General features: G+C 40.4%; 1 protein-coding gene across 4 annotated transcripts in view; it reads left to right on the top strand.

Moving 5' to 3' along the window:
* Positions 1-23,839, top strand: part of dennd2b (DENN domain containing 2B) — a 105,160-nt gene extending 81,321 nt beyond the window's left edge. For 3 of the 4 annotated variants that reach the window (XM_058400400.1, XM_058400399.1, XM_058400398.1), the window contains 15 exons: positions 248-457; positions 1,351-1,447; positions 1,583-1,627; positions 2,575-2,759; positions 4,208-4,317; positions 5,055-5,124; positions 7,828-7,905; positions 9,245-9,385; positions 9,923-10,071; positions 17,197-17,374; positions 21,065-21,106; positions 21,265-21,406; positions 22,187-22,426; positions 22,662-22,748; positions 23,373-23,839. In XM_058400400.1, coding sequence (XP_058256383.1) covers positions 248-457; positions 1,351-1,447; positions 1,583-1,627; positions 2,575-2,759; positions 4,208-4,317; positions 5,055-5,124; positions 7,828-7,905; positions 9,245-9,385; positions 9,923-10,071; positions 17,197-17,374; positions 21,065-21,106; positions 21,265-21,406; positions 22,187-22,426; positions 22,662-22,748; positions 23,373-23,407 — 1,809 coding nt within the window. In that variant the 3' untranslated portion in view covers positions 23,408-23,839. The remainder of the gene's footprint in view (positions 1-247; positions 458-1,350; positions 1,448-1,582; positions 1,628-2,574; positions 2,760-4,207; positions 4,318-5,054; positions 5,125-7,827; positions 7,906-9,244; positions 9,386-9,922; positions 10,072-17,196; positions 17,375-21,064; positions 21,107-21,264; positions 21,407-22,186; positions 22,427-22,661; positions 22,749-23,372) is intronic. The other variant, XM_058400401.1, reaches the window with a different exon arrangement.
* The last annotated feature ends 794 nt before the right edge of the window (positions 23,840-24,633 follow it).

The raw sequence follows: 24,633 nt of genomic DNA, 5'->3' as shown, positions 1-24,633 counted from the left end.
ATCAGGAACTTTCCAGTCTAGATGATGTTCTCCTTTTAACACAGTAGAGCAGCACACTTTTCAGTTTTCACACCTATATGTTGTAAACGTCATAATTTGTTTGAAAGGTTTTTCACAGGTTGTCTCACACACATGCATGCACACACACACACACACTAAACACACACACACACACACACTAAACACACACACACTAAACACAGACAGACCTGTGCCAGAAATGTTTCTTGTCCCTCTCTACCTCCAGCTCCCATCTAAGCCCAGCAGTCAGTCGCTGCGTCTCCTGGGCCAAGTTGACAGGAAGAGCCACCGCTTGTCTCGTTTGTCCAAGAGACACAGTCATGATGACATGCTGCTGCTGCCCCAGTTATCATCTCCCTCCTGCAGCCTGCTGGACGATGGCCTGAGCAGCGCCAGCGACACACTGGCCTCCCGCAGACAGAGACGAGTCCCCAAGGTAGGCTGGAGCACTCCCATTACAAACCAGCTCAAGAAACGGAACAATGTACAATGCCTGGTGAAAGAGCTGTTACTATAGAAATGATAATGATAACCTTCTGACCAATCACAATCCAGAACTCAGTACCTGTGCGGGATAATATGCAAAAGTTTGTAGGTAATTTTTTTCCCTATAAAAGCATAAATTTAGAATTCCGTGTAGGAATCCTAAAATGTGGTGTTGTTTTTTCTCTCTCTCTTTTTTTATTTAGAATGATGTGATTGCTGTAGTGACAGTGTTCTGCTTCTCCTGGGCACTTATTTTAATATTCATAAGTACTAGCTTTAATGTTAAAAAAACATGACTCTACCATTTTCAGAATTTTAGACTTCTTCGTTTTTCTCTGTTTTTTCTCTGTTTTTTCTCCCTGATCTTGGCACTGCTTATCTGACAGCTGTAACGACTTCAGTGTGCATTTCATTAAATAAAACTCCAGAATAATTCTATTACAAATGGAATTGAATAAGTTCAGGAGACATGATAGAACTGAAGGAGTTTGTTTTCAGTTATCCGAGCACACAGACACTTCCTGGATCTTTGTTCAGCCGTGTTTCTGATCTTCTGTAGTAGTTTTTAGAGCAATGTTTGGTCTCTTGAGTGTTTTTTTTTTTTTTAAGTGTGAGGAATTCCTCAGTCTGCTGGTTCGTGCCTACGCAGCAGTAACAAGAAGGTTTTCTGAGTTGTACTTACGGGCAGTGACAGAAGAGCAGCGGTAAAATGACTCCACCACAACCACATGCTGTGAAGATTTGGTCCAGGATTTATCCCGTACTCCGTCACGCGGATTATAGCGAGCGTTCCTGGAAGTGTTTTGCTGCTTCAGTGTTCATTCCATCATTCTCCCTCTTTAGGTGGTGCAGAGAATAAACTCCATCTTCTGTACAAAAAGAGGGAAGAAGAGACTGAAGAAGCTCTCTCTGTCTAATATAGAGACGGCGTCTCTCAGAGGTAGACTTTTTCTTAGTATTAATGATAATATACTGTAAACGTTTTTAAAATCTCACCCCACGGGTCAGTAGTCGGTCCAGACATAGTTTCAGCAAAATAACCTTTGACATCAGAGAATTTTTTTTCTGTTTGCAGATGATAACAGCGAAAGTGAGAGTGACTCTGATGACAGGTTCAAAGGTGAGAGTTCAGCACGTTACACTGAATAATAACACTCTGCTTTGGTTTGATTATTAATTAATTAATTAATTAATTAATTAATTAATTTATGGCTGTCTCCTGAGTTTCTGAGTTTCTCCTGTCTCAGCAGAGTGCATCAAATAAACAGCAGCACTGACTTTATTTTATTAATTCAACAAATCAAAATAAAATAAAAGTCTCCTACAGCCCCCCCCCACACACACATGATTTTATGACCTCAATTTAGAATCTCATTCATAAATTTGTAAATAATAAAATATCAGTCTGCTCTGGATCAAGTGCTATTCTCTGTGCTGCTGAATAATGAATGTGGAAGTTAAATTAAAGCAGTTATTAATTTGATCTTTACAACTAGCTCTAATTGTACAATAATATTTTGGTGATATACTTCACATCATATTATTTATTTGTTTATTTATTTTATATATTAGTATATATTATTATATACATATTATTATTTGTTTAATATATATATATATATTTCATTGCGTTTATATCATGTCAAAATTGACAGCAAGAAAAGAGAAGCTGTTTTTTGTCTGTATTTTCTATCCCCTGGTTATTTTTCCAGGTCTAAAGGTGAATGTTTAGATACTCAGCAATTCCTCTTCGAGTTACTCCCCCAGCTGAGTAACTCGACTCTGAATACCAGGAACTTTCCCTATGTAAATACTGACATAGCTTGTTGCATTTGAATGCAGGTCTTAGTTATTTATTTGTTTATTTAATTGTTCAGTCACTGATGACACAGATATGTAAAGCCTGTAACTAGATTATTGTCTGAGAGAACATTCTCCTGAGTTTTGTTGTAGTACTCCATCTTCAAACTTCAAACCTTTCATGTTTAAGTATATATAAGTAGAGGATGTATAGATAGTGAATGTGAATGTGTGTATATGTGTACAGTGTGTGTTTATGTTTCTCAGCTCACACTCAGAGACTCCTGAAGCTGCAGTCCATCCTCCGTCGTGCCCCGAGTTACCGCACACTGGAGCTGCAGCTCATCGAGTGGCAGGAACGCGAGCTGTTTGAGTACTTTGTCGTGGTTTCTCTGAAGAAGAAGCCCACTAAGAACTCATACACACCAGAGGTCTCCTACCAGTTCCCTAAGGTAGCGTGTGAGGAAGAGAACACCGTGGTCCAGAGCAGGGGCTGCTGTATCACACAGAGTATTCTACTGTTTATTAGTGTCCTGTTAAATACACATCAGATCTTTAACACACTGTGCAGCATGAGTCTGATCTCACAATTTTTCTAATTTCATACATCGTAAGAAGAGAATAGGTATGAATGTTTACTATGCCCCTAACTCCACCCCTAACCCCACCCCTAACACTGCATCTAATGTTAACCTTTGTGTGATATAATCTAATGATTATGATATAATACCATTATAGTGATAAATGATGATCAGTGTTCTTTATATAGTGAAGATATCATCAATATCTTTATAACAATGATCTTCTTCTTCTTCTTTGGTCTTTTCCCTTCAGGGGTCTCCACAGTGAATCATCTCTCTCCACCTATCCCTATCTTCTGCATCCTCAACACTTACACCCACTAGCTTCATATCCTCATTTATTACATCCATATTCCTCCTCTTTGGCCTTCCTCTTTTCCTCCTGCCTGGCAGCTCCATGTCCAACATTCTCCTACCAATATACTCACTCTCCCTCCTCTGGACATGTCCAAACCATCTTAACCTGGCCTCCCTAACTTTGTCTCCAAAACGTCCAACATGAGCTGTCCCTCTGATGTACTCGTTCCTAATCCTGTCCAACCGTGTCCCTCCCAAAGAGAACCTCAACATCTTCAGCTCTGCTACCTCCAGCTCTGACTCCTGTCTCTGTCTCAGTGGCACTGTCTCTAAACCATACAGCATGGCCGGTCTCACCACTGTCCTGTATCACCTTCCCTTTGATTCTTGCTGAAATTTTTCTATCACACAGAACTCCCGACACCTTTCTCCACCCATTCCAACCTGCTTCTTTTCCTCTTTATAACAATGATCAATTTACATAAAAAATAATTACACATAGTGTAGAAATGGTACAAAAAGTGTGACATCATGGTAGCAAAACATTGCTTGAAAGTAGTTTCTCTGCAGCGCTTCAGAAATGTCTGTATAATGAGTTCAGGATGTTAAAGGTGCCCTTACAGCCAGAACTCAGACTCTGAGATTGGATCCTTTCAGCTTGTCTTCGTGTATGGTAATAACACTAAATCATGTTGCCAGGAGTCTGGATCCCATAAATATGTTGAAATAGTTCTTTAATTATCCCAGATGTGGCCCAGTGACCGTGTCCCCTTGAGAAACTTGGAAATATGTTGGCTGCCATCCAGAGGGTCGACCCTGATGATGTCATCATCTCGATTTGGAATAATGGGGCACTGGGGACGGGGTCGGGGGGCAACCTTTTTAGAGGGAGATGATTGTGCTGAACATATTTCACATAGCAGCGAGGGCTAAAAATAATTTAAAAAAATTCTGCACCGTGTGATTTGTGTAACTATGCATATTTATTTTTTAAATTTTTCTTTCTTACCCTTTATTTTTAGCTGGAGAGGCCGACCAAACAGATGCGAGAAGCCGAGCAGCGCCTCAAAGCCATCCCGCAGTTCTGCTTCCCCGATGCTAAAGACTGGAGCCCCGTGTCCGAGTACAGCAGGTACTCAAATATTCAGTCACCTCTGATTAGACGTCATTCATTTGGACTTTCATTTAGGAATTTTTAACTTTGTTTTTAGCTGCAGAACCTACATTCTAAGCTAGCTAGCTAATTATCACTATATTAGTGCTAATTGTTATTGGAACGTTTTGAACACAATAAGAAAAGTCACACATTTCACTTTAGTTTATCTCTTGTGGGAGTGTAATGATCTCTACTTCCTTGTGGGCGTGGTCTGCCCTGTGTATGAAAATTGGTTGTTTTTTCTTGTTTGTTGTGTTTTGACCAAACTCTCGTCTATTATATGACAATCAGCCAAACATGGAGAGCGAAGGCTATCATATGCTTCCTCCATGACACATAAATAAACCCCAGTTCTTCTCAGGCTGCGTCACACAGCGTCAGACAGTAGGACTAACTGCCCTCTACTGAGCTGAATGGCCAGAGTCATTGTCATTAACAGCGGGGAGAGAGAAAGAGAGAGAGTAAGCCCCGCCTACCCAGAAAGCATGGTCTGTCACTCCATCTTAGCTGACCCTCTGGAGCTCAAGAGGACATGGGGGCATTTCTAATTTGCATAATCATGAATATTTATCATTTCTTGCATTTTTAAATGTATAAAGAAGTTCCTAGGATATTTCTTTCCATGTTCATTGTTTAACAAAGCCACAGTTCTGAAAACTGCCAAAAAACCCTTTGTGTGTGTGTGTGTGTGTGTGTGTGTGTGTGATTTGCAGTGAGACGTTCTCCTTCATGCTGACAGGAGAAGACGGTAGTCGGCGTTTCGGATACTGTCGGCGGCTCCTGGTAAGCTCTGCCCCGTCTCACTCCATTACTTTCTCTTTCTCTTCTCTGTTTGAGTGTAGCGTCTGTAGGGTTCGTATTTCTAATGCTTCTATATATCATAATTACAGGGTGAACCCATGAATAGAGTTTAAGTGAGGTCTTCTCAGACACTTCAGTAGGAGCTCACTCTGTATCTTTACTCCTTTATCTTTTTTCCAAAGAGGAGCAGCTGCTCATAAACATGTTGTCCTCTGTTTAATGGCATTCCTTTAAGAGGGGGGGGGGGGTAGAGAGAGGGGGGGGGGGTAGTTAGAGAGAGAGAAAGAGAGGGGGGGTGGAGAGGGGGGGTAGAGAGAGAGAGAGAGTGAAAGAGAGAGAGAGAGAGATTGTAGAATTGTATGATGATCTTGACTGTTAGTAGAACACCTCAGCACTCAGTTGAGATGTTGTTGGTCAGGTGTTGATTAGTTCTCTATAACAGCAGCCCTGACAGTAGTGCAGATGCACATCACCAGTTTATATAAATGCTCTTGTGCTAATAGGATATGATTTCTGTAAAAAAACTGCTGTGGTGTAAGAGGAATAAACAGTCAGGGACGTGGGAACACTAACCACCCAGTTGTGGATTATTTTCCTAGAACAGCAAATCCCAGAGTGTTTTCCTCCTCACATGCCACATCAGTAAAGTGAGTGTGAGTCAGATTTTTCCTATTAAAGCTTTATAAAATTTATGTGCTGTGTGTTTCCAATTCTGGAAACTGATCAGATTTGTTAGACCTTTCGGAATAAATCAGGCTAAAGTATCGTTTCTTTGGCCGTAAATAGCGTGCGGATGTCCCAGTGTTGTGTGTTTTTGTTTTTGTGGTGAAATTTCTGCTAAGAGGAAGTCCAGGGGCTGGCACAGGGGGAAACATTCCTGAGGATTTCGCTCAGCTCCACATTCTCCGCTTAACTATTTATTTCTGAAGAGCCAGCAGGGGAGAAATGCAGACATGCATGCCTAATATGGAAATGTGGAACGGAAAATTCTGTGTGTGTGTGTGTGTGTTTTTAGAGACACTTCTTTCTCTGACCACCTCATGGATGGCTTAGTAAAAAGCTGGGCTGTTATTAAGCAGTCGTGTACAGGACTGTGGGAATGCACCTGTTGTTTAGAACAGAAGACGTTCTGAGATCAATACCTGATTTCCTCCAGCACACACACCACCTCTGAGTCACTTTTAACCAGGAAGAAGGGTTATAAAACATCCTGAGGCGTCTGAATAGAGGCAGTCCCTGAATAGAGGCAGTACCTGAATAGAGGCAGTACCTGAATGATCTCATCTGCATACTTTAAAACAAAAAACATTTAAAGCCTGATAATACAGGTGAAGTGGGTTGTTTTTAAAACAACAGATAACACAGCTCTTCTTCACCAGCTCATCTCTCAGATTCTCAAAGTATTTTTTTTAATGGAAATTTTTTTTTATAAATATTTATTTTTTTATAATAATATTTATTCAAACATGGCTTCATATAATTCCATGCATGAATTTATGTATTTAATTAAACAGAAAATCTAGTCTTTTAATGTAGACAGGATTCAACATGAAGGTGTGAAATTGAATGAAGGCTTCTAAACTCAGATCAGATGATCTGGTTTAATGTGTTCTCACTCAGGTTAGTGTGTACATGTCCACTTCACAATCATCACAACATTTCCTTTATAAAATGAAGAGAGAGGGGGGAAAAAACAAAATTACTGAATTTTTCTTGTTTTTATATTAATATTTTTATATTAAGCAGCATTTTAAGAGTTTGACCATTTTTAATGTGTCCTCTGTGTTTAAGCACTATAAATTCAATTCATCATTTTATTTGTGTAGTGATTTTAACAGTGGACATTGCTACAAAAGCAGCTTTACAGAAATATATAAACTTTGGATATACATTATACATTTAAGTGTATTCCTTAAATGTAATAATGTATAATAATGTATAATTTATGTGGATATTATATGGTCAAACCATGCAGTTATGTGACTGGTAGATTCATTATAGTTATAAATTCAGATTCACATTATCAACGCTGTTTCAGGGCAAAACTGTTCAGGTCAGTTACAGTCCAGTCATCTCCATGAGCTCTAAGTGGTTCTATCCACAGCTATCCCATGTATCTCCAGATTCCATGTAGAACATCCTCAGCAGCAGTGAGCAGCTTCAACTGATGAGACTCCAAGCAGAAGAAGAGCATCAGGGTGGATCGGGCAGGTGCAGAGAGGAGAAGCGGTCAGGAGCACTGGGAGCTCTGGAGTAGCATGTAGAGAGAGAGAGACAAAGAGAGAGAGAGACAGACAGACAAATAGACAGAATATTAGGTATGCATGTGATCATATGATGGGACTCCAACAAGACTAGCTATGACATCATGACAAGACATGATGGACATAAAGCGTCCAACCGCTTCACAGTCAGCAAACCTGAGTGACCATGTGAGAAGGGTAATGAGACAGCATCCAAACATCCCAGTTCACCAATCACTCTATGACCATGAACCTTGCAGATCTGCTTCTTTACCTAAGAAAAACTATACAATGAAAGCTTGACCTAACTAATGAGTCTTCAGTCTGGACTTGGTCACTGAGACTGGGTCTGAGTCTTAAACATGGCCGTAAGTCTGGAAGTGATAGTGAACACTTGTGTTATGACACGCTCTGTGCTGATTCATGTGTTTTTCCTTTCTAGCCAAGTGGGAAAGGACAGCGTCTCCCGGAGGTGTATTGTGTCATCAGCAGATTGGGGTGTTTCGACCTGTTCTCTAAGGTGAGCTCATACCTGCCTGTGAACTCTTCCTCACTTAGCCACTCCTTTATCTGAGCTCCTGTGGGTTCAGGCTGTGTTTCTCTGGAATGAGCTCACTCAGTTGTTGCTCATGTGAGACACGAAAGAGACATTTTATTGTGCCTTGTTCATCACTTTCCTGTATATATCATGTGTTTACATAAAGGACTGATCATCCACTAATAATCCACTAATAATTTAATAATAATCCACTGATAATCCACTAATAAACCACAAATAATCCACTGCTAATCCACTGCTAGTTTAATAATAATCCACTGATAATCCAATGATAATCCACTGATAATCCAATGATAATCCACTGATAATTTAATAGTAACCCACTAATAATTCAATAATAATTCATTAATAATTCACTAATAACTCAGTAATAATTCAATAATAACCCACTAATAATCCACAAATAATCCAATAATAATTCAGTAATATTCCACTAATTTAATAATAATCCACTAATAATTCAATAATAATCCACTAATAATCAACGAATAATCCACTAATAATTCAGTAATAAAGGCTGGTTAATCTCCTTTTAATAAAATCTTAAATAGAACAAAAGCATAATGTAATCTTTAGTGTCTGAGGTCTTTCACTATCGGTGTGTGTGTGTGTGGGGGGGGTCACTCTGAGGTAAAAAAAAAACACAAGGGAAATATGAAACAGTGGGCGACTTGTGATCAGCATTGTGTTCAATAATCACACTGGAGACAAAATCATTTAAAACTCATTCAGAAGACAAGCAGTAGGATTTAAAAAGCTCAACACACTGAGTGGACTCACACACTCCTCGCTGTGCTTCCCTCTTTTCAGAGGATTACACGTACTGTCCTGATAAACAGATTTTATTATCCGTATAAACGGTGCATTCAGAATGTCAGTCGGAAAGAATTCGCACGGATCGGTGAGAATCCTCGCGTGGAAACTTGAGCACTTTGTCATTAGCGTGGGAAAAGCTGTGAAAGTTTAAATAAAGAAGAAGGGAAAATTAAATGCAGGGAGATTAAAACAATTCTTTAAATAAAACAGGCGCCTTCGCAGTTTGCGTGGAAACTTTTTTTATTAGTTGTAATAAAGTGGTAATAAAATATGTTTTATTTAAAGCGCTGTTTAAGACTTGAGCCAACAAAAAATGATCAAAAAAAGAATGAAGGAAAATTATAGATAATAAAAAAAAATGATTTAAAAAATCTGAGCAGTCTCATGAAGAATCATAAAGAAGAATAAAAAAAGGTGCTGTTGCCGTGCCACACTCTGGATGGAATTCATCACACATCTTCAACCACATGCTCATTTTTCCCAGATCCTGGACGAAGTGGAGAGGAGGAGAGGGATCTCGGCAGCTCTGGTCTACCCCTTCATGCGGAGTCTGATGGAATCTCCGTTTCCGGCCCCCGGAAAAACAATCAAAGTCAAAACCTTCCTGCCTGGTGCAGGCAACGAGGTCAGATTATTATAATTCCTTTTAAGTAAATAGAAATAAATATACTGTCATATAAACATGGAACGGTTGTTAATATAAATCCTGAACCAGCCGTATCCGGATCAGAACCCTGTGTCCGTCATGCGACAGCCCGGGTTCTGTGGAGAACATTAAACTTCAGTAATATTTTTTTTTTTATTGTCATGCGAGTTTCTGATTTTATATAAAATTAGACCTGGCTCTGTCACATATGTTCCTTTATCTTTAAAAATTCATTGACTGGACCAACTCTTACATTTTTAATTGGTTTATTATTAGCAGAGTACGCGTCCCTGAGAATGAGCCGTTGTTATAGAAACGATACCACATTCAAATGAGCACGTTCGTTATAAATAAAGCTGTGATGTGCGGCTGCATTAGTGTCAGAGCTGCTGTTCTAAAAAACGCCTTCTAAATCAATCACAGTCCAGGAGTGTATACATGTTTAAATCCCATGAATGAGGTGTGTGATACTGTATGTATATATGTGTAGTGTAAAGAAACAAATAATCTTCTCAGGTGATGGAGTTGAGGAGGCCGATGGACTCGAGGTTGGAGCATGTGGATTTTGAAAGCCTCTTCAGCTGTCTGAGTGTGAGACAGGTGGTGTGTGTGTTCGCCTCGCTGCTGCTGGAGCGCCGGGTCATCTTCATAGCCGATAAGCTCAGGTGAGACATCACTGCAGTGACCTCTCAGTTAGTTAGCGTCGTCACGTTGCATTCTGAACATTCTGCATTTCCCCTAACAAGGATTTTTCACACCAAACATTTCAATTCATGCTGGAAACATACCGAACGGTGTGTCCAGAGCACTGAGAGTGTGAGTCTGGGGCAGATGTTCTCAATATAACAACCCACTTCACTGATCGGCCATATCACTTCCATTTTTCCATGCGCTCATTCCACACACACACAGAACATCTGCCCTACATGGAGAACACAGTTTTAACTTGCGATCCTCAAAATCTCTCTGTTTTTGTTCATCTAAATATAAATCTAACGCTGTGGGAAGTTACAGCACTGGCCAGAAGATAACCCTGTCAAGGTGTTGAGATTTATCATGTGTGATTTATCGTGTGTGATTTATGTTACCATAGAAACTAATACTGAGACTTTAACACACCTGCTCACAGGTTACAAGCAGCAGTAAAATAAACAAAATAATAAATAAATTGCCTTTATTTGTCACATATACATTACAGCACAGTGAAATTCTTTTCTTCGCATATCCCATCCTTGGAGGTTGGGGTCAGAGCGCACGGTCAGCCATGATACAGCGCCCCTGGAGCAGAGAGGGTTAAGGGCCTTGGTCAAGGGCCCAGCAGTGGCAACTTGGCGGTGCTGGGGCTTGAACCCCCGATCTTCTTAACCACTTGAGCCACCACTGCCTAATGGTGGTGGACTTAAAAAATGATAAATAATACAGATCAAACACACTGGAACAAGCAGATAATTACTTCACCTGACTAGTTACCTAGTTGAGATAACAGAGATTGAGATTCCTTTTGTATTTTGAGGTTCCATAAAAGGCTGAATATTATAAAATGGCAATTAAAATGGTGAAAGAGCGCCTCCTAAGCATGGCATGTCATCCGGTAAAGCAGCTCAGCCACTGCAGCACACACTAACTCCTCCTCCTCCTTTTATAGGGTGCCATTACTTTTGTCCTGATTCAATGGCTAGTTTTATACTATATGTCTAAATGACAAGAACTCCCATAGTGCACTATCAATCTAGCACAGTCTGGCTGGACTGAGGAGTGAATATCTGACCTCAGTGTCTCAGATGATGAAGTTTGTCACTTCCTCGGTGTCGGAGTGAGATGTGGACTAATCCCAGTGCTCCAGTTTCTCATGAAGACTCCACTGTAATCAGAGGACACATCTCAGAACCACACCCGCTGTGGCATCATGGTGATCTGGATGCAGAAGTGGGTCAGGGCAGAGCATGCTAACAGAAAGGAGTCCCTCGGGGGTCTGCGGTGTCCATCCTCCCTCTTTCCAAAATGGACTCAGTAACGGAAATTAGGGAGTGAGTTATTTGTGAAAGTCTAATCTCCACAAATCAGCAGCTCGTTAAAACAAATAGCATTGGTGGGTTGGGGGGGTTGGTGACCATGAGGGTAAAGAATGTACTTCCTGTGTGTGTGTGTGTGTGTGTGTGTTTGCTGTGTATCAAAACTTGATGGTTATATCAAATAATTTTTATAGTCAAGTGTTCACACAGAAAAACAAATAAGCACTCTGATAATAAACTGTATAAAGAATATTTAATTATACTGCACTAATGCAGCACTCATTTAACACGAATATCACATATGATTTTAGTATGTTTATATTTTTTTGAATATTAGTGACATTTAATATTAATGAATGAATGTAGTGTTAAAACTACCAAAAAGCACAGGTTATCATTATTATTATTATTATTATTAGTAGTAATATAATTTTCTCAGGCATTTTTGTTTCAAATAATCTACGATGCGATAAATCCAATAATCGTCTTGATCAAAACCTTGGACCGATCCTATGGTGTGTTTTGTCTTCAGTTCCCTAAATTATCTTCAGTAACAACTTTATTTCCTACCCGCTATTAGATTCTGCAAAGATAGAAGAAAAGTGTAGAACATATGAGCTTTCATCATAGAGATGATATAAAGAAAAAACAAAGCTTGAACAAGAAGTAGCAGAGATGGCCGGCGTTTGTGGCGAGTGTACGTAGCTAGTACAGTTAGCTTGCTTTGCTAATCTAATCTGAGAATGAAGCCGAGTGTGAAAGATCTCACACTTCCTCGTTACGACTGGAGATGAAACTCTGACAGTGATTAGCACCTGGACAGGTAGAATGAGGTCCAGGCTTTAGTCTGAGGTATGTACACTATAAACCCACACAGTATTCCTCTCTTTCCCACATCACGGATATAACCGGAGCCTCTCCTGGGAAAATCCAGAGCTACTCAGTCCCAGGATTCCGAGCCAGCACCAGATGATGTATGTCTCTGTGCCCTGTAACGTATATATCTACAAAGAAACTCCTTCCATGTTAGGAAAGTCTCTGTAGTACTAATCGGATCAGGTCAAATCTCTGGACATACGTGTGTGTGTGTGTGTGTGTATGTGTTAGTGATGATATTAGTACTTAATCACAGAGATGGGCGTGTCTTCAGCACTAAAACTAAAAACTCCATGTGTACTACACACACACACACTTCATTTTTTTAAAATATATTTTTGTGGAAGGAAAAGTGGAATTGAACAGTTACAAAAAGAGTTAACAATGTTTTTCTTGAATTTACAATTACGCAAACCACCTCCCAAAAAAAAACAGTGAGGAAATAATTAAAATCATTTTGCCCATTATGTCTGATTACGTTATCTGCTACAATACACACCTGGCTTTTTAGTTACACTGCTAAATTTTAGTTTGGGGGAAGAGTTGTGCTCTTTTCAAAATATGAGATCACTGGAGTCCATACTGAATTAAAACGTTTGGTGGATCCTCTAAGAGAATATTTAATTTTCTCCAATTTCAAAAACAGCAACACATCCTTAAGCCAGAGTGAGGTTAAAGGTGGTTCTCCGAGCCAAAAGACGTGCAAAAGTGCAAGCATCCTGACAGTTTTTGGACATGACCACACCTTGCTCAGGTACACCAAAAACAGCCATTTCCACACACACTTCATTTAATAATATCATAATAAATCATTTACATTCCACACATTCACATGTGGAAACTAATCCAGTCTGAGTAGGGCTGCAGGCTTCTTGTCTTTTAAGAGAACACATAGTGAGTGTGTGAGCTGTTAGAGAGGAAGTAAAACTTACTCCTGATGCAATAAATCCCTGGGATTCAGCGTCATATGGACTTTATTATTTAACCAGATTTTGTTGAATGAACTGCTCCAGCGTTCCTCCTCATGCCTCATCTGCCCTGAGCTTTGAGAAATGTGGGATGGCAGGAAAGGGTTAATCACAGGAGCCGCTTTTAATCTTCCTGCTTTGTGGAAATGGCTTTCCCTGGCTTTGGTTCATCATCAGGGGCAGAACGTGGGTGCAGATGCTTGCCTTGCCTTCCTTTTTTTAGTCTTGGGCCTAGCGTGAGAATTTCATGTTGCATCGTAGAGAGTGCAAAGAGAAAAGAAAGAGAATAGTGTTTACCGTCTGTGAGGGCTTTCTGTTTAACTTTCTGCAGTTAAAGTAAACTCTAAATCAAGAACAAGGATCTGAACCGTCATTATTCATCACACACTCTTCCCAACTGTGAACATTTTTCTGTTTTAAAGCGTAGTTATGAGAATGTTTTATGTCCCGTGGCACCGTGCAGCGTGGTACAGCATGTGAAAACACATGATGAATAAATCTTAGATCCAGCTGAACTCACAAACTTCTTTAGCCAGAAGCCAAACCATCTGATAAACCCATTAACTCTGTAAAAACAACTTTCCCAAATCCTGGACGTCTTCCTCGGGAGGGCTGCTGAAGAGATTTAACACACACATAGCCTTATAAACATGGTATGTGAGAACCTTGTTCAATTACAAGCTATAATTATTAGCACCCTTTACATTTAAAATGAAAAAGTCTTAAAATGAGTATTATTTTCATACTAATATTATTCAGATTGCTTTCTGGTCTGCTGTTGGCCAAATAATCAGTCAGAAGCATTGTAAGAAAATCTAGAGATGGAAACAGAAAACAGACATTTCCAGGAATTGAATGTTTATTTAACAGTAAATCCACAAAAACAAGCTGATTATAAGATGAGACACAATTTCACAGAACACAGATCCTCATCTATACTGGTGTAAAAACACATCTGTAATTTTGTTGGAGTTTCAGTGCTGCTATTCCGTTCATATATTAATTGCAGGGGTGCCAATATTATTGAAACCTGGGTATTGTAGAGGAAATAGTGCAGTCTGGGTGGGAGGGGCATCTCTGTCCCATGATAAATATCTTTTTTTTTTAAAAAATAACCTGAACAGTATCTGTACTCATGTCCAGCTCTCTGTTTGTGTAATGATTTTTACTTGTGTTTAGCCTGTTTTTATAGAATATTATTAAACTTTTGATCTTGCCTTGTGTGTGTGTGTGTGTGTGTGTGTGTGTGTGCTGATCTCTTTCACTTTCACACACACTCTGTCTGTACACACTGACTGTCTCACTAGTGTTTTATTCTGACAGTCTGTCACTTTCTTGGAGAAAAAATGCACCTCACCTGAGTCTTTTCCCACAGAGGGGTGTGTGTGTGTGTGTGTGTGTTGAAGTTCTAGGAGTTGAAGCTCTATCAGTTTCACCCTGTGGCTACGCTTTTAAACATCTCTCCACTCCTCCATTCAGCCTGAAAGCTAGACACAAGCTAGCATGATTAATGAGCTGAGAATTTTTACCTTCTGAGGTTAATAGGACCTCACTGATTGAAATTAAATAACATTCACTTCATCTCTCTCTCTCTCTCTCTCTCTCTCTCTCTCCCTCTCTCTCCCTCTCTCTCTCTCTCTCTCTCTCTCTCCCTCTCTCTCTCTCCCTCTCTCTCTCTCTCTCTCTCATTCTCTCTCTCTCTCTAAACAGGAGTGTGAGTGTATATATATCATAAGGCTGGTCTGTAGACGGCTTTTATAATCAGAGCTCATGTTTACATTCCACATTTGATCTGCTCTGATCTACAGTGATGGCTCTAGTGCTGGTTTATTTGTGTTGTTTCTGTATAAGTGGTCATTAATGAGGAAAGGGTCAGTCCCAGTGAACAACCTCCTGGACTATTAAACAGACTTCATGGTATTCTTGATGTCCAGCTGGAAGATCTCACAACTTACTTCAGATCAAACCAAAACAGCATGTAAAGAAACACCAGAATTCTGTGACACTGGAGACTCCTTACACACATCATACACACACTAGGGATGCAACAATACAGTTAACCCACGGTTCAATACGTACCGCGTTTTTTTAACCACGGTTTTGGGTTCGGTTTGGGTGGCTTGGCAAATTAAAGGTTTTTCCCCATTATTCTTTGTTTAGGTGACGGGAACAGTAAGTATGTTGAGAAGAAAAAAACTGGTTTTAGTTGCAATTCTCTTTATTTTACTTAAATGCAAAAATCAACTTGTACACATTCATAGAGTACTGAAAATAGTGAGAGATAAAAATTAGCGCTTGTATGACTTTATTACAGGAGACGGGTTTAGACGGCGCTCTTTTTTCCCAATCCTCTATGTAATGAACAGTCACAGTGAGATAACTCTGTTACCCGCGAGGTCCAAATATCTGGTATTAGAGCAAGACTTTGTGCTTTAGCAGATTCGGTTTCGATTTTTTTCGTAGAGGTCGGGAACAAAGTCCGTGTCGGTAGTGTGTAACGCGGTTCGAGCACTTTTTATAAGTTGCCGAAAGCCCACATCACCGATCACAGAAAACGGCTGCAGATCTTTAGCAATTATTATATTATAATTATTTTTTGTCTCTCTGAACCAGTTGTGTCTGAATGCTGGAAGGAATCAGATAGGGGACTGTTGTTTTTGGATGCCTGTGTTACCTGCTCTGCCATCCTGCTTCCACACAGTGATGTCTCTGGGTGATGGAGCTGCAGATGTGTGGTCATGTTGGAAGTATTTCCATCTGAGTAGGTAACTCGTGTAGAACAGCGCTTAAACACAGTCATCTTTTTGTTTAGCGTTTTTGTTTAATTGGCATCATAGTCCACAACAAATCCGAAATGTCCCCACACCACAGATCTGAGAGACGGAGCTGCTTCCTTGTATTTCTGTCTCACTTCACCACTCTCCAGGGTTAGATTAGACCGCCCCTAACTTTAGCGCTCACTGATTGGATATTTACTTGTGGGGAGGCGTGTCTGTCTCAGCGCATAGACATACAGTACAGGCAAACACAAACAGGCAGTTCAGAGAGTAATAAAATGCATGGTTATTATTATTTAAAGGAAAAAACGAAAAAAAACGCGGTTGACATACGTGTACTGAACCGTGGTCGTACTGAACGCTTCAATATTATATTGAGTATTGTGGCATCCCTAACACACACACACTGATACACAGCACTGACACTGGAGACTCCCTCCTCCTTGTTGCTATAGAAACAATTACATATTAGAATAAGTGCATTAATGTTATAAAGCTGTGATGTCATCCTTCTGACCAATCAGAGCCCAGAACTCTTATACTTACTCTACTTTCTTGCCAAAGGTTTCAGTGGACAAAGTAAAAGAGAAGGCTGTTTTCTGATCAATTTAAAAGCTGATCTTTTTTTTAAGTATTATTATGTTATAAGAGTTATATAATTGTGTTGATGAATTCACGTCTCTTCTGTCGTGTCCTTTCTGATGCTTAGGGTTTTTGTGTGTTTTAGACCCAGCACATGGCCTGAGAGACCTTTTATTCTTCACATTTCTCCGTGTTCCTGATAATGATATCTGTGACCCTGAGAAACACTTCAGCTTGATCTGTTTTCCCAGACTTTAGAACAGTTGTTACAGGATACATTTGGCCTGTGTTTGCTCTCACTGCAGATATTTTTGCTTTCTCTGGTGATGATAAATGAAATTGCTGTAAAGTATCTCCTCTCCCATCAGCCAACGTTTAACCTGAACTTCCTCAGCGTCTGATCTCCGTCCTGCTTATAATCACATCCACCGTCTCGTCTGCAGAGCCAGGATCAGCTGGAAAATCAGGACTTTGTTTCCTTAGTGTCCATCACCAGATTAGCTGTGTGTGTGTGTGTGTGGGTGTGTGTGACAGTATCAGATGATTTATGTGTGTTATTGTGTTTTTGTCCCCAGTGTCCTGTCCAGCTGTGCGCATGCTGTGGTAGCTCTGCTTTACCCATTCTCCTGGCAGCACACCTTCATCCCTGTGCTTCCCTCCTCCATGGTGGACATTGTGTGCTGTCCAACTCCATTCCTGGTAGGAATCCTATCCAGCTCACTGCCCAAACTCAAGGAACTGCCAGTGGAGGAGGTAATGCTAATGCTAACACTAAACACTTGTCCTTCACACACACACACACACACACACAGAGGACTATGGAATCAGCTAAAACTTTTCCCGTGTAAAACTTTAAAACTAATGGATTGTTGGTGGTGTATGATATGTGGAAGGAGTCTTCAGGAATAAAACACTTCAGGACAACACAGCACCCACCCACCCACACACACACACACACACACACACACACACACACACACACGCACACTTTATTCCTCTGAGCTCATGTAAAAAATTAAAATATCCTTAATGTTAGATTACTAGGCCACATCCTGAGGGACATAAGCCATGGAGAAGTAAAGGAGGCTTTAGGATAGTTTTGTGAAGCTGTGTGTGTGTGTGTGTGTTGTATTAGGACACGACTGATTGTCTGTGGGTTTAGTGATAAAGTGCTGCTCCTGGTTTTAGATGTAAACCACCAGCTAGTGTATGAATTACAGTGAGTCAGTGAATCAGTGAGTCAGTGGAAATGCCTCTTCTAGGCCTCACTCTGCAGTCTGCTTTTAAAAGCCTTCAGTCAGGGTTGTGGTTTTTCTGCTTATCTACAGAGAGCTCAGATAACAGAGACGATTCATCAGCACTGAGACAGAGCGCTGAGGGGAAACTCAACTGTTTATATAAAACCCCAAACACAACAGTTTACTTTTCACTCTAAATCTTCAAGACTGTTTCTCCTCCTGCTCGAAAGTACACAAGAACACACAGATCAGTCAGAGAAATGTGGCGTAAAGCAGCTTCACACAAACACACCCTCCCATAATCTCATACACACCTCGACGTGTTCCAACACGAGCTCCTGTTCGGCATGGGAGCAGAATGTAGGCACTGAGACCTCACTAATCTTTATCATTATGTCATAAATCAGTCTTCATTACACACCCTCTCAGCCACGCCCCATCTCAGTCATGCCCCAGCATAGCCACGCTGCATCTCAGCCACACCCCATCTTAACCACACCCCATCACAGCCATGCCCCATCTCAACCACACCCCATTTGAGCCACGCCCTCTCCTGACTGTGTGCAGTAGATGTTGTTGTTGTTGTTGTTCTTTCGGCTTCTCCCTGTTTGGAGTCGCCACAGCGGATCATTTGCTCCGCATGTTTCAATTTGGCACAGGTTTTATGCCGGATGCTCTTCTTGATGCAACCCTCCCATATCATCCTGGCTTGGGATCAAGTCTTTACATTTACATTTCTGGCATTTGGCAGATGCTCTTATCCAGAGCCACATGCAAAAGTGCTTTAAGTCTCTATCTATGAATACATTAACACTGGTTCAATAGGTTACAGAAATTAGTCTAAACACCGAGTTGGTGTGTTTGTGTTTTTTTTAAACATATAGTACATAAAAACAGGGAAAGATAAGAGCTAGTTTAAGTGCTTCAGGAAGAGGTGTCAGTCGTCGTTTGAAGAAGGTCAGTGACTCGGTGGTACGGACATCTAGGGGAAGTTCATTCCACCACCTCAGTGCCAGAACAGAGAAGAGTCTAGATGCAGACCCATCTCTGACCCTGAGAGATGGTGGGAGCAGTGGAACAGTGCTAGTGGACCTGAGGGAGCGAGGGTCAGTGTGAGGAGTAATAAGAGATTTGAGGTCAGATGGTGCTGGTCCATTCTCGGCTTTGTAGGTAAGGGTCAGTGTTTTGAATCTGATGAAGCTACAAGAAGCCAGTGGAGGAGCAGCAGTGGGGAGGTGTGGGAGAACTTGGGCAGGATAAAGACAAGTCACACAGCAGCATTTTGGATCATTTGCAGTGGATGAATTGCATTCGTCCACCACAACTCTTCAGTGGCCGGGTTAGCTCCCTACCTGGGAATCAATACCAGGCGGCAGCAATGAGAGCACGGGATCCTGCCACTGGACCACCGCAGTAGATACTGTATTTTATTCCAACGTGACCTGAAGAGGGCGCTAATATACACACTGGATGAAAAACACACAAAAACAGAAAGACGTAGAATAAGAGCTGAAATCTTATTTACTCTCAAGCTCTCTTCATTACTGGGGTGTGGTAGTTTAGTGCTTAAGGTATTGGACTACTGCTCAGAAGGTTGTGAGTTTGAATCCCAGGACCACCAATCTGCCACTGCTAGGCCCCTGAGTAAGGCCCTTATCCCTCAATTGTGTAAAATGAGATGAATACTCTGTGTGTGTAATAAGTAGCATAGTGTATAAACACTTTTATTATTAGTGTATAACACTTTTTACATGATTAGGACATCTGTGTAGGTTCTGATTTAAAATAAAGTTCACAGGAATAGAAAGTTATTTCCTGGAATCTGTCTGATTTTCTGTTGAGTTTAAGCTTCATGCCTGTACAGAAGTGTAAAATAAAGTCAGTGTGGCACGTGAGCTCGAGTATGACGTGTCACTAACGTGATACTGAATGCGGTCTTGACTTGAAGCCTGATGTGATGTTGCTGTATGAATTGGCCTTTACTCAAATAAACCATCTGGCTGTTGACCTGAAAAGAAAACAAAACAAAAGAACAGATTCATCTTTCGCAACTTTCAGTAATGGAGGAGGAGAAAAGGATCCCAGATGAAACACTTTGCCCAGAACAACAGCCAAAGGCTTCTGTGTACAAATCTGTCAGTTAGTGTCAGCTCCTTAAACTCTTGCTCTTCACATTTCATCTGAGGGAGCATGTCACACTCAGCACACTCAGGGTCAAGGGGCAACGGTCAAGAAGCTCTTATTGGCATTTCAACCATATATAGCTGGTGCAGTACACTGTGAAAGTGTAGTCTCTCTCACACACAACAACGAGCAGTTCATCACACATTACAAAGATCAGTGCTAAACATCTCTGTTGACAAGAACTGATGTTTCTGCCGTGGACGTTGTTGTTGTTTTGTGGTTGAATTAGATTTAAGATTTTTGGAAATTTCTTGCTGCGTAAGGCCCACATGCATCACTGCTTCACTCGCAAACAAACTGCCAGACAATACAATACAATACAGTGGATATAAACACACATCAGTCACTATTACGTGTGAGAGTGTACATCATACAGCTCCTGGTTCTCACAGACTGCAACTTTAATATCTCTGAGTCTGTATTTTATACTTAAGTTTTAAACAACATCTACTTTTTAACTGAAAAGTGACATAAGGGGCGGAGCTTCAGCTTTTTCCCACTTGTTACGAGGAATTGTGAAGGGCAAAAAGCAAAAACGCAAACCTTGACAGAAAAGCACGACTTCTGCATCGTGTCATACAGTATGTGAGGTTCTGCAAAGGTTTCTTAAAGGTTTATTTTAAAATTAAGAAGTCTTTTTTTTTTACAGTCATTTTGTATGGGAATATATTTGTTGTAGGGTTTTACATAAAATCTTTAAGGATTCTCTCAACTTTTAAGAGTGCACAAGAAGCTGTGAAGAGATGTGAAGTGTGCTGAAAGGATGGACTCTGAGTCCTGTGACTTGGCTCCTGTGGGAAGTCTGTTTAAGTTTCTGACCCATTTGGTGCGAACATGTTTACTTGAACAACACTTTAAGAAGCTTGTCACTTTAACATCTTTGGGGTTTAATTTGCTGTCATGTTCCATCTGTTGAAGATCAGGATGTAGAGATGTCCTGACCCGATGCTGTGCTCACAATAAACACGACATTTGATTAGATCTGAAAGATCTGCTCAGGGTGTGTTGTTTTTAATTCCAGGCTCTGATGGTTCATCTGGGAACAGATCGCTTCATCAGACAGGTGTGTATGTGAACATATCTCCACAGCCTTCATTTCATAGTAAACACACACACACACACACACACACACACACAGGTGTCTCTCCTCACCTTCAGTTCTGTTACAAAGACCTTTACAGACAAAATAATGATAATAAATGTCACCGTGTGATCATGCAGCTGGACGACGAGGCGTCACTCCTTCCACGCAAGCTACAGGCTGCTCTGGAACAAGCACTGGAGCAGAGGAACCACATCCTCGATCAGGACTCGGACAGCGAGTCGGACGACGGTTCGTTAGACAGACTGAAACATCTGACCGGTTTGAATCTTAGCTTATTGTGTGGTGTGGAGAGACTGGCTGTAGAGAGTCGTTTAATCACACTTTTGTACTTTTTTTTAAGCAGTTTACTACAATATTATTACAAGTTTATAAACATTTTATACATTGTTCAAGTTTAAAAATGTTAAATATTTATATAGTAATAAATTTAATCATGAATCAATTTTTTTTAATTATCCTACTTCCTAATCTAATTTTTTTTACTTACTGATATTAATTATTTTAAATTACTAAATAGCAATCACAATTAAATAACAGTTCATTGTTCAGCCCTCAGGACACATTGTACATGTATAAAGAAGCAGATTAATCTCTTTTAAATTAAAGCGGTTGTATATAACTTTTAGATTAAAGCAGCTGTATGTGACTTATTTGTATAAAATGAAATAAATAGCGTGATGGAGTCATCAGTCCTGAAGCAGTGCTTTACTCTTTAACACGCTGTCTTCAGAACTTTTGCCGTTATGACACACATCATCATACTGCACCCTGCTGCAGGACAGAAACCCTAGTGAAGAATAACACTCTCCATCTTCAGGGGTCCAGGCATCAAAACCATCTGTCTCTGCTCATTAGAACATATTCCTATTCAAAAGGTTACTTACTGCTGCTTTAAGTAAAGAACAATAACTCAAAAACAGCATTTATTTCTCATTGAAAGGACTTTGTGAACTTTTGTTGTCTCTCAGCGAAGAGGATTTAGACGTCTCGCTGTGCCGTGGTGCATGAAGATGATTCTTTCTGTTTTTTTTTTCTCAGAGTGTAACACATTGAACAGCGTAGTGTCCGAGGCCTTCATCCGCTTCTTCCTGGAGACCATCGGACACTACTCACTCTTCCTGACTCAGGGCGAGAGAGGCGAGCGTGTGTTCCAGCGTGAACCCTTCCGCAAGTCTGTGGCCTCCAAAAGCATCCGCCGCTTCCTGGGAGTCTTCATGGAGTCTCAGATGTTCGCTGGATTCATCCAGGACCGAGAGCTGAGGAAGACCAGAGCTAAAGGTAAAAAGGATTGTGGGAAAAACCAAGAAATTAGGGCCAGAACGTTTCAAAAGTTGAAATAAAATAAAGAAAGAAAAACACTCATTATATTGTGAAATTGTTTATATAGGAAGGAAACATGTGATGTGGCAAATAGCTCCAGTTTAGAGCTGTACTGCCCTCTGCTGGTCACTCAGAGGGTTCGAGGGAGTACGAAGCTGGGTGAAGTGAACGGTGTGTGTGTTTTGTGTTGCAGGTTTGTTCGAGCAGAGAGCTGAGCAGTACCTGGAGGAGTTACCTGACACCGAGCAGAGCGGAGTCAACAAGTTCCTTAAAGGCTTAGGTGAGGCATTGAGAGCAGTCATTATTTTACATTTCACACATTATTAATCAGACTGGAGAAAAAAACTCAGTGCAGAGCTGAAAACGTCCTCGTAAAGCTCTTTCCTTATTGATCAAAAATACAGTGAAGGAGAATATTTATATATATATATATAAACCTTTTACTAGTTAAGTGTGTGTAGAGATCACAAACATTTTACCTGAGCTCAGAGAAGATGGTGCCAGCACTCCATAAAAGATTCAATCATTATAGAAATAACTCTATAGTTTCATTTCTCCAGAACACACAGCATGTCTGCAGCACTACAGCTCTGTGCTTTAGCTCACTTTATAAGCTCACATAAAAAAACCCACAAAACACACAGCAAGTTTGATTCAGAGTCCAGTGACTTTCTCACTCTGAGAGCTGGACAGAGACTGCGGCATGTTCTCATTAGGGACCGCACTGAAGAGGAGTGGACACACCAGGGCTCTCAGAATGACTAGAGTTTAGGCTTTTATTAGTCTTAGTCTTATAAGCTTTAATATCTATTAATAAAGTTTCATGATTTTTTTCATTTAATAATAAATCAGACTTTACTGAAGCAGAGGAATTTCTCATCTTTTATATTTCTGTCTTTTCCAGGTAATAAAATGAAGTTTCTCCATAAAAAGAACTGATCATGTGGAACCCTAAACACTAAGGACGTCTTTCCAGCACTACATTTGAAGATTTAACACAACTCATATATCTGAAGACGTGTCAGTTGAGTTGACTCGAGTTAAATGTCCTGTAAATATTTATGAATGATGAAATAGCTGTGTTTATTCTGTTTCCTGGTACTGTGTGAATGAGTGGAGGATAACGACAGAGTGGTACTGATGAGTGTGAGGAGACTGATACAGCACTACCACACTGTGTGTGTGTGTGTGAGAGAGAGAGAGAGATCCACTGAGTAATGGAAACGAGTGTGTGTGGATGTACAGAGACTGTGTAGTATTTAACGCCTAAGTGCATTTTGTACATGTATTAACACTTGAAGATTCCTGTACTTGCAATTCTTTGTAAAAAAAAAAAACAACAACCATATATCAATAAATTCTCTCAGATTATTCAGTGACTTGAATTTTGTTGAATATTTAAATTTTATTTTTGTCCTGAAAACATCCTCATGACCGGTTCCAGCTGTGGAGGATAACATGACTAACATGTGCTTCTTAAAACAGGAGGTGTAACCTGAGACGCCTGCCCTTTTCCTCATACATCAGCTCACAGATGGCTCTGATTGGCTATTTTCACTGTGATTGACAGGGGAGAGAGAGAATGCTCCTCCCACTTAAGAGTACATGGGCTTTTTTATTTTGAGGAAAGAATTATAGAATTGTAAAAGAAATCTCCTAAGCTGCATCTTTAAAGATAATTCGGGTGAAATTTCAGGATGCACCTAAAATGCACTATAACCTTTCCAGGTGAACTTAATTCGACCTTCTCTACCCTTCTGAATGCACATGTCCAACTGTTCAGTGTTTCAGTACTTTCTGCAGAACTTGCTGTTCTCTAACAAGGTGCTTAACAGCAAAATTCACAACTGGTGTTTGATCCATGAATCCACCCATAAATTTTCTGGTTCCATTAGAATTGGTATTTAAACAGTCCTCTTCATCATGCTGTTCACATTTTGACATCATGAGACCAAGACCACACCTAACAACTGATCAACAGAACCTCACCATTGTGAGGCTTCAAACAGGATGTTCTCAGAGGGAAGTGGCCACTGAGCTTAAAGTGTCACAGAGTGTCATCAGCAGGTTGGGACAGAGATACAGAGAGACTGGAAGAGTCACAGAAAGGCATAGAAGTGGACGTCCTTTGGCCACATCCCACGTTGATGACCGCTTCATTGTGA

Source organism: Hemibagrus wyckioides, linkage group LG10 (assembly GCF_019097595.1).
Source record: "Hemibagrus wyckioides isolate EC202008001 linkage group LG10, SWU_Hwy_1.0, whole genome shotgun sequence".
NCBI lineage: Eukaryota > Metazoa > Chordata > Actinopteri > Siluriformes > Bagridae > Hemibagrus > Hemibagrus wyckioides.
Note: the sequence above shows the minus strand (reverse complement) of the source record. Positions and strands in the feature narration are given on the sequence as shown.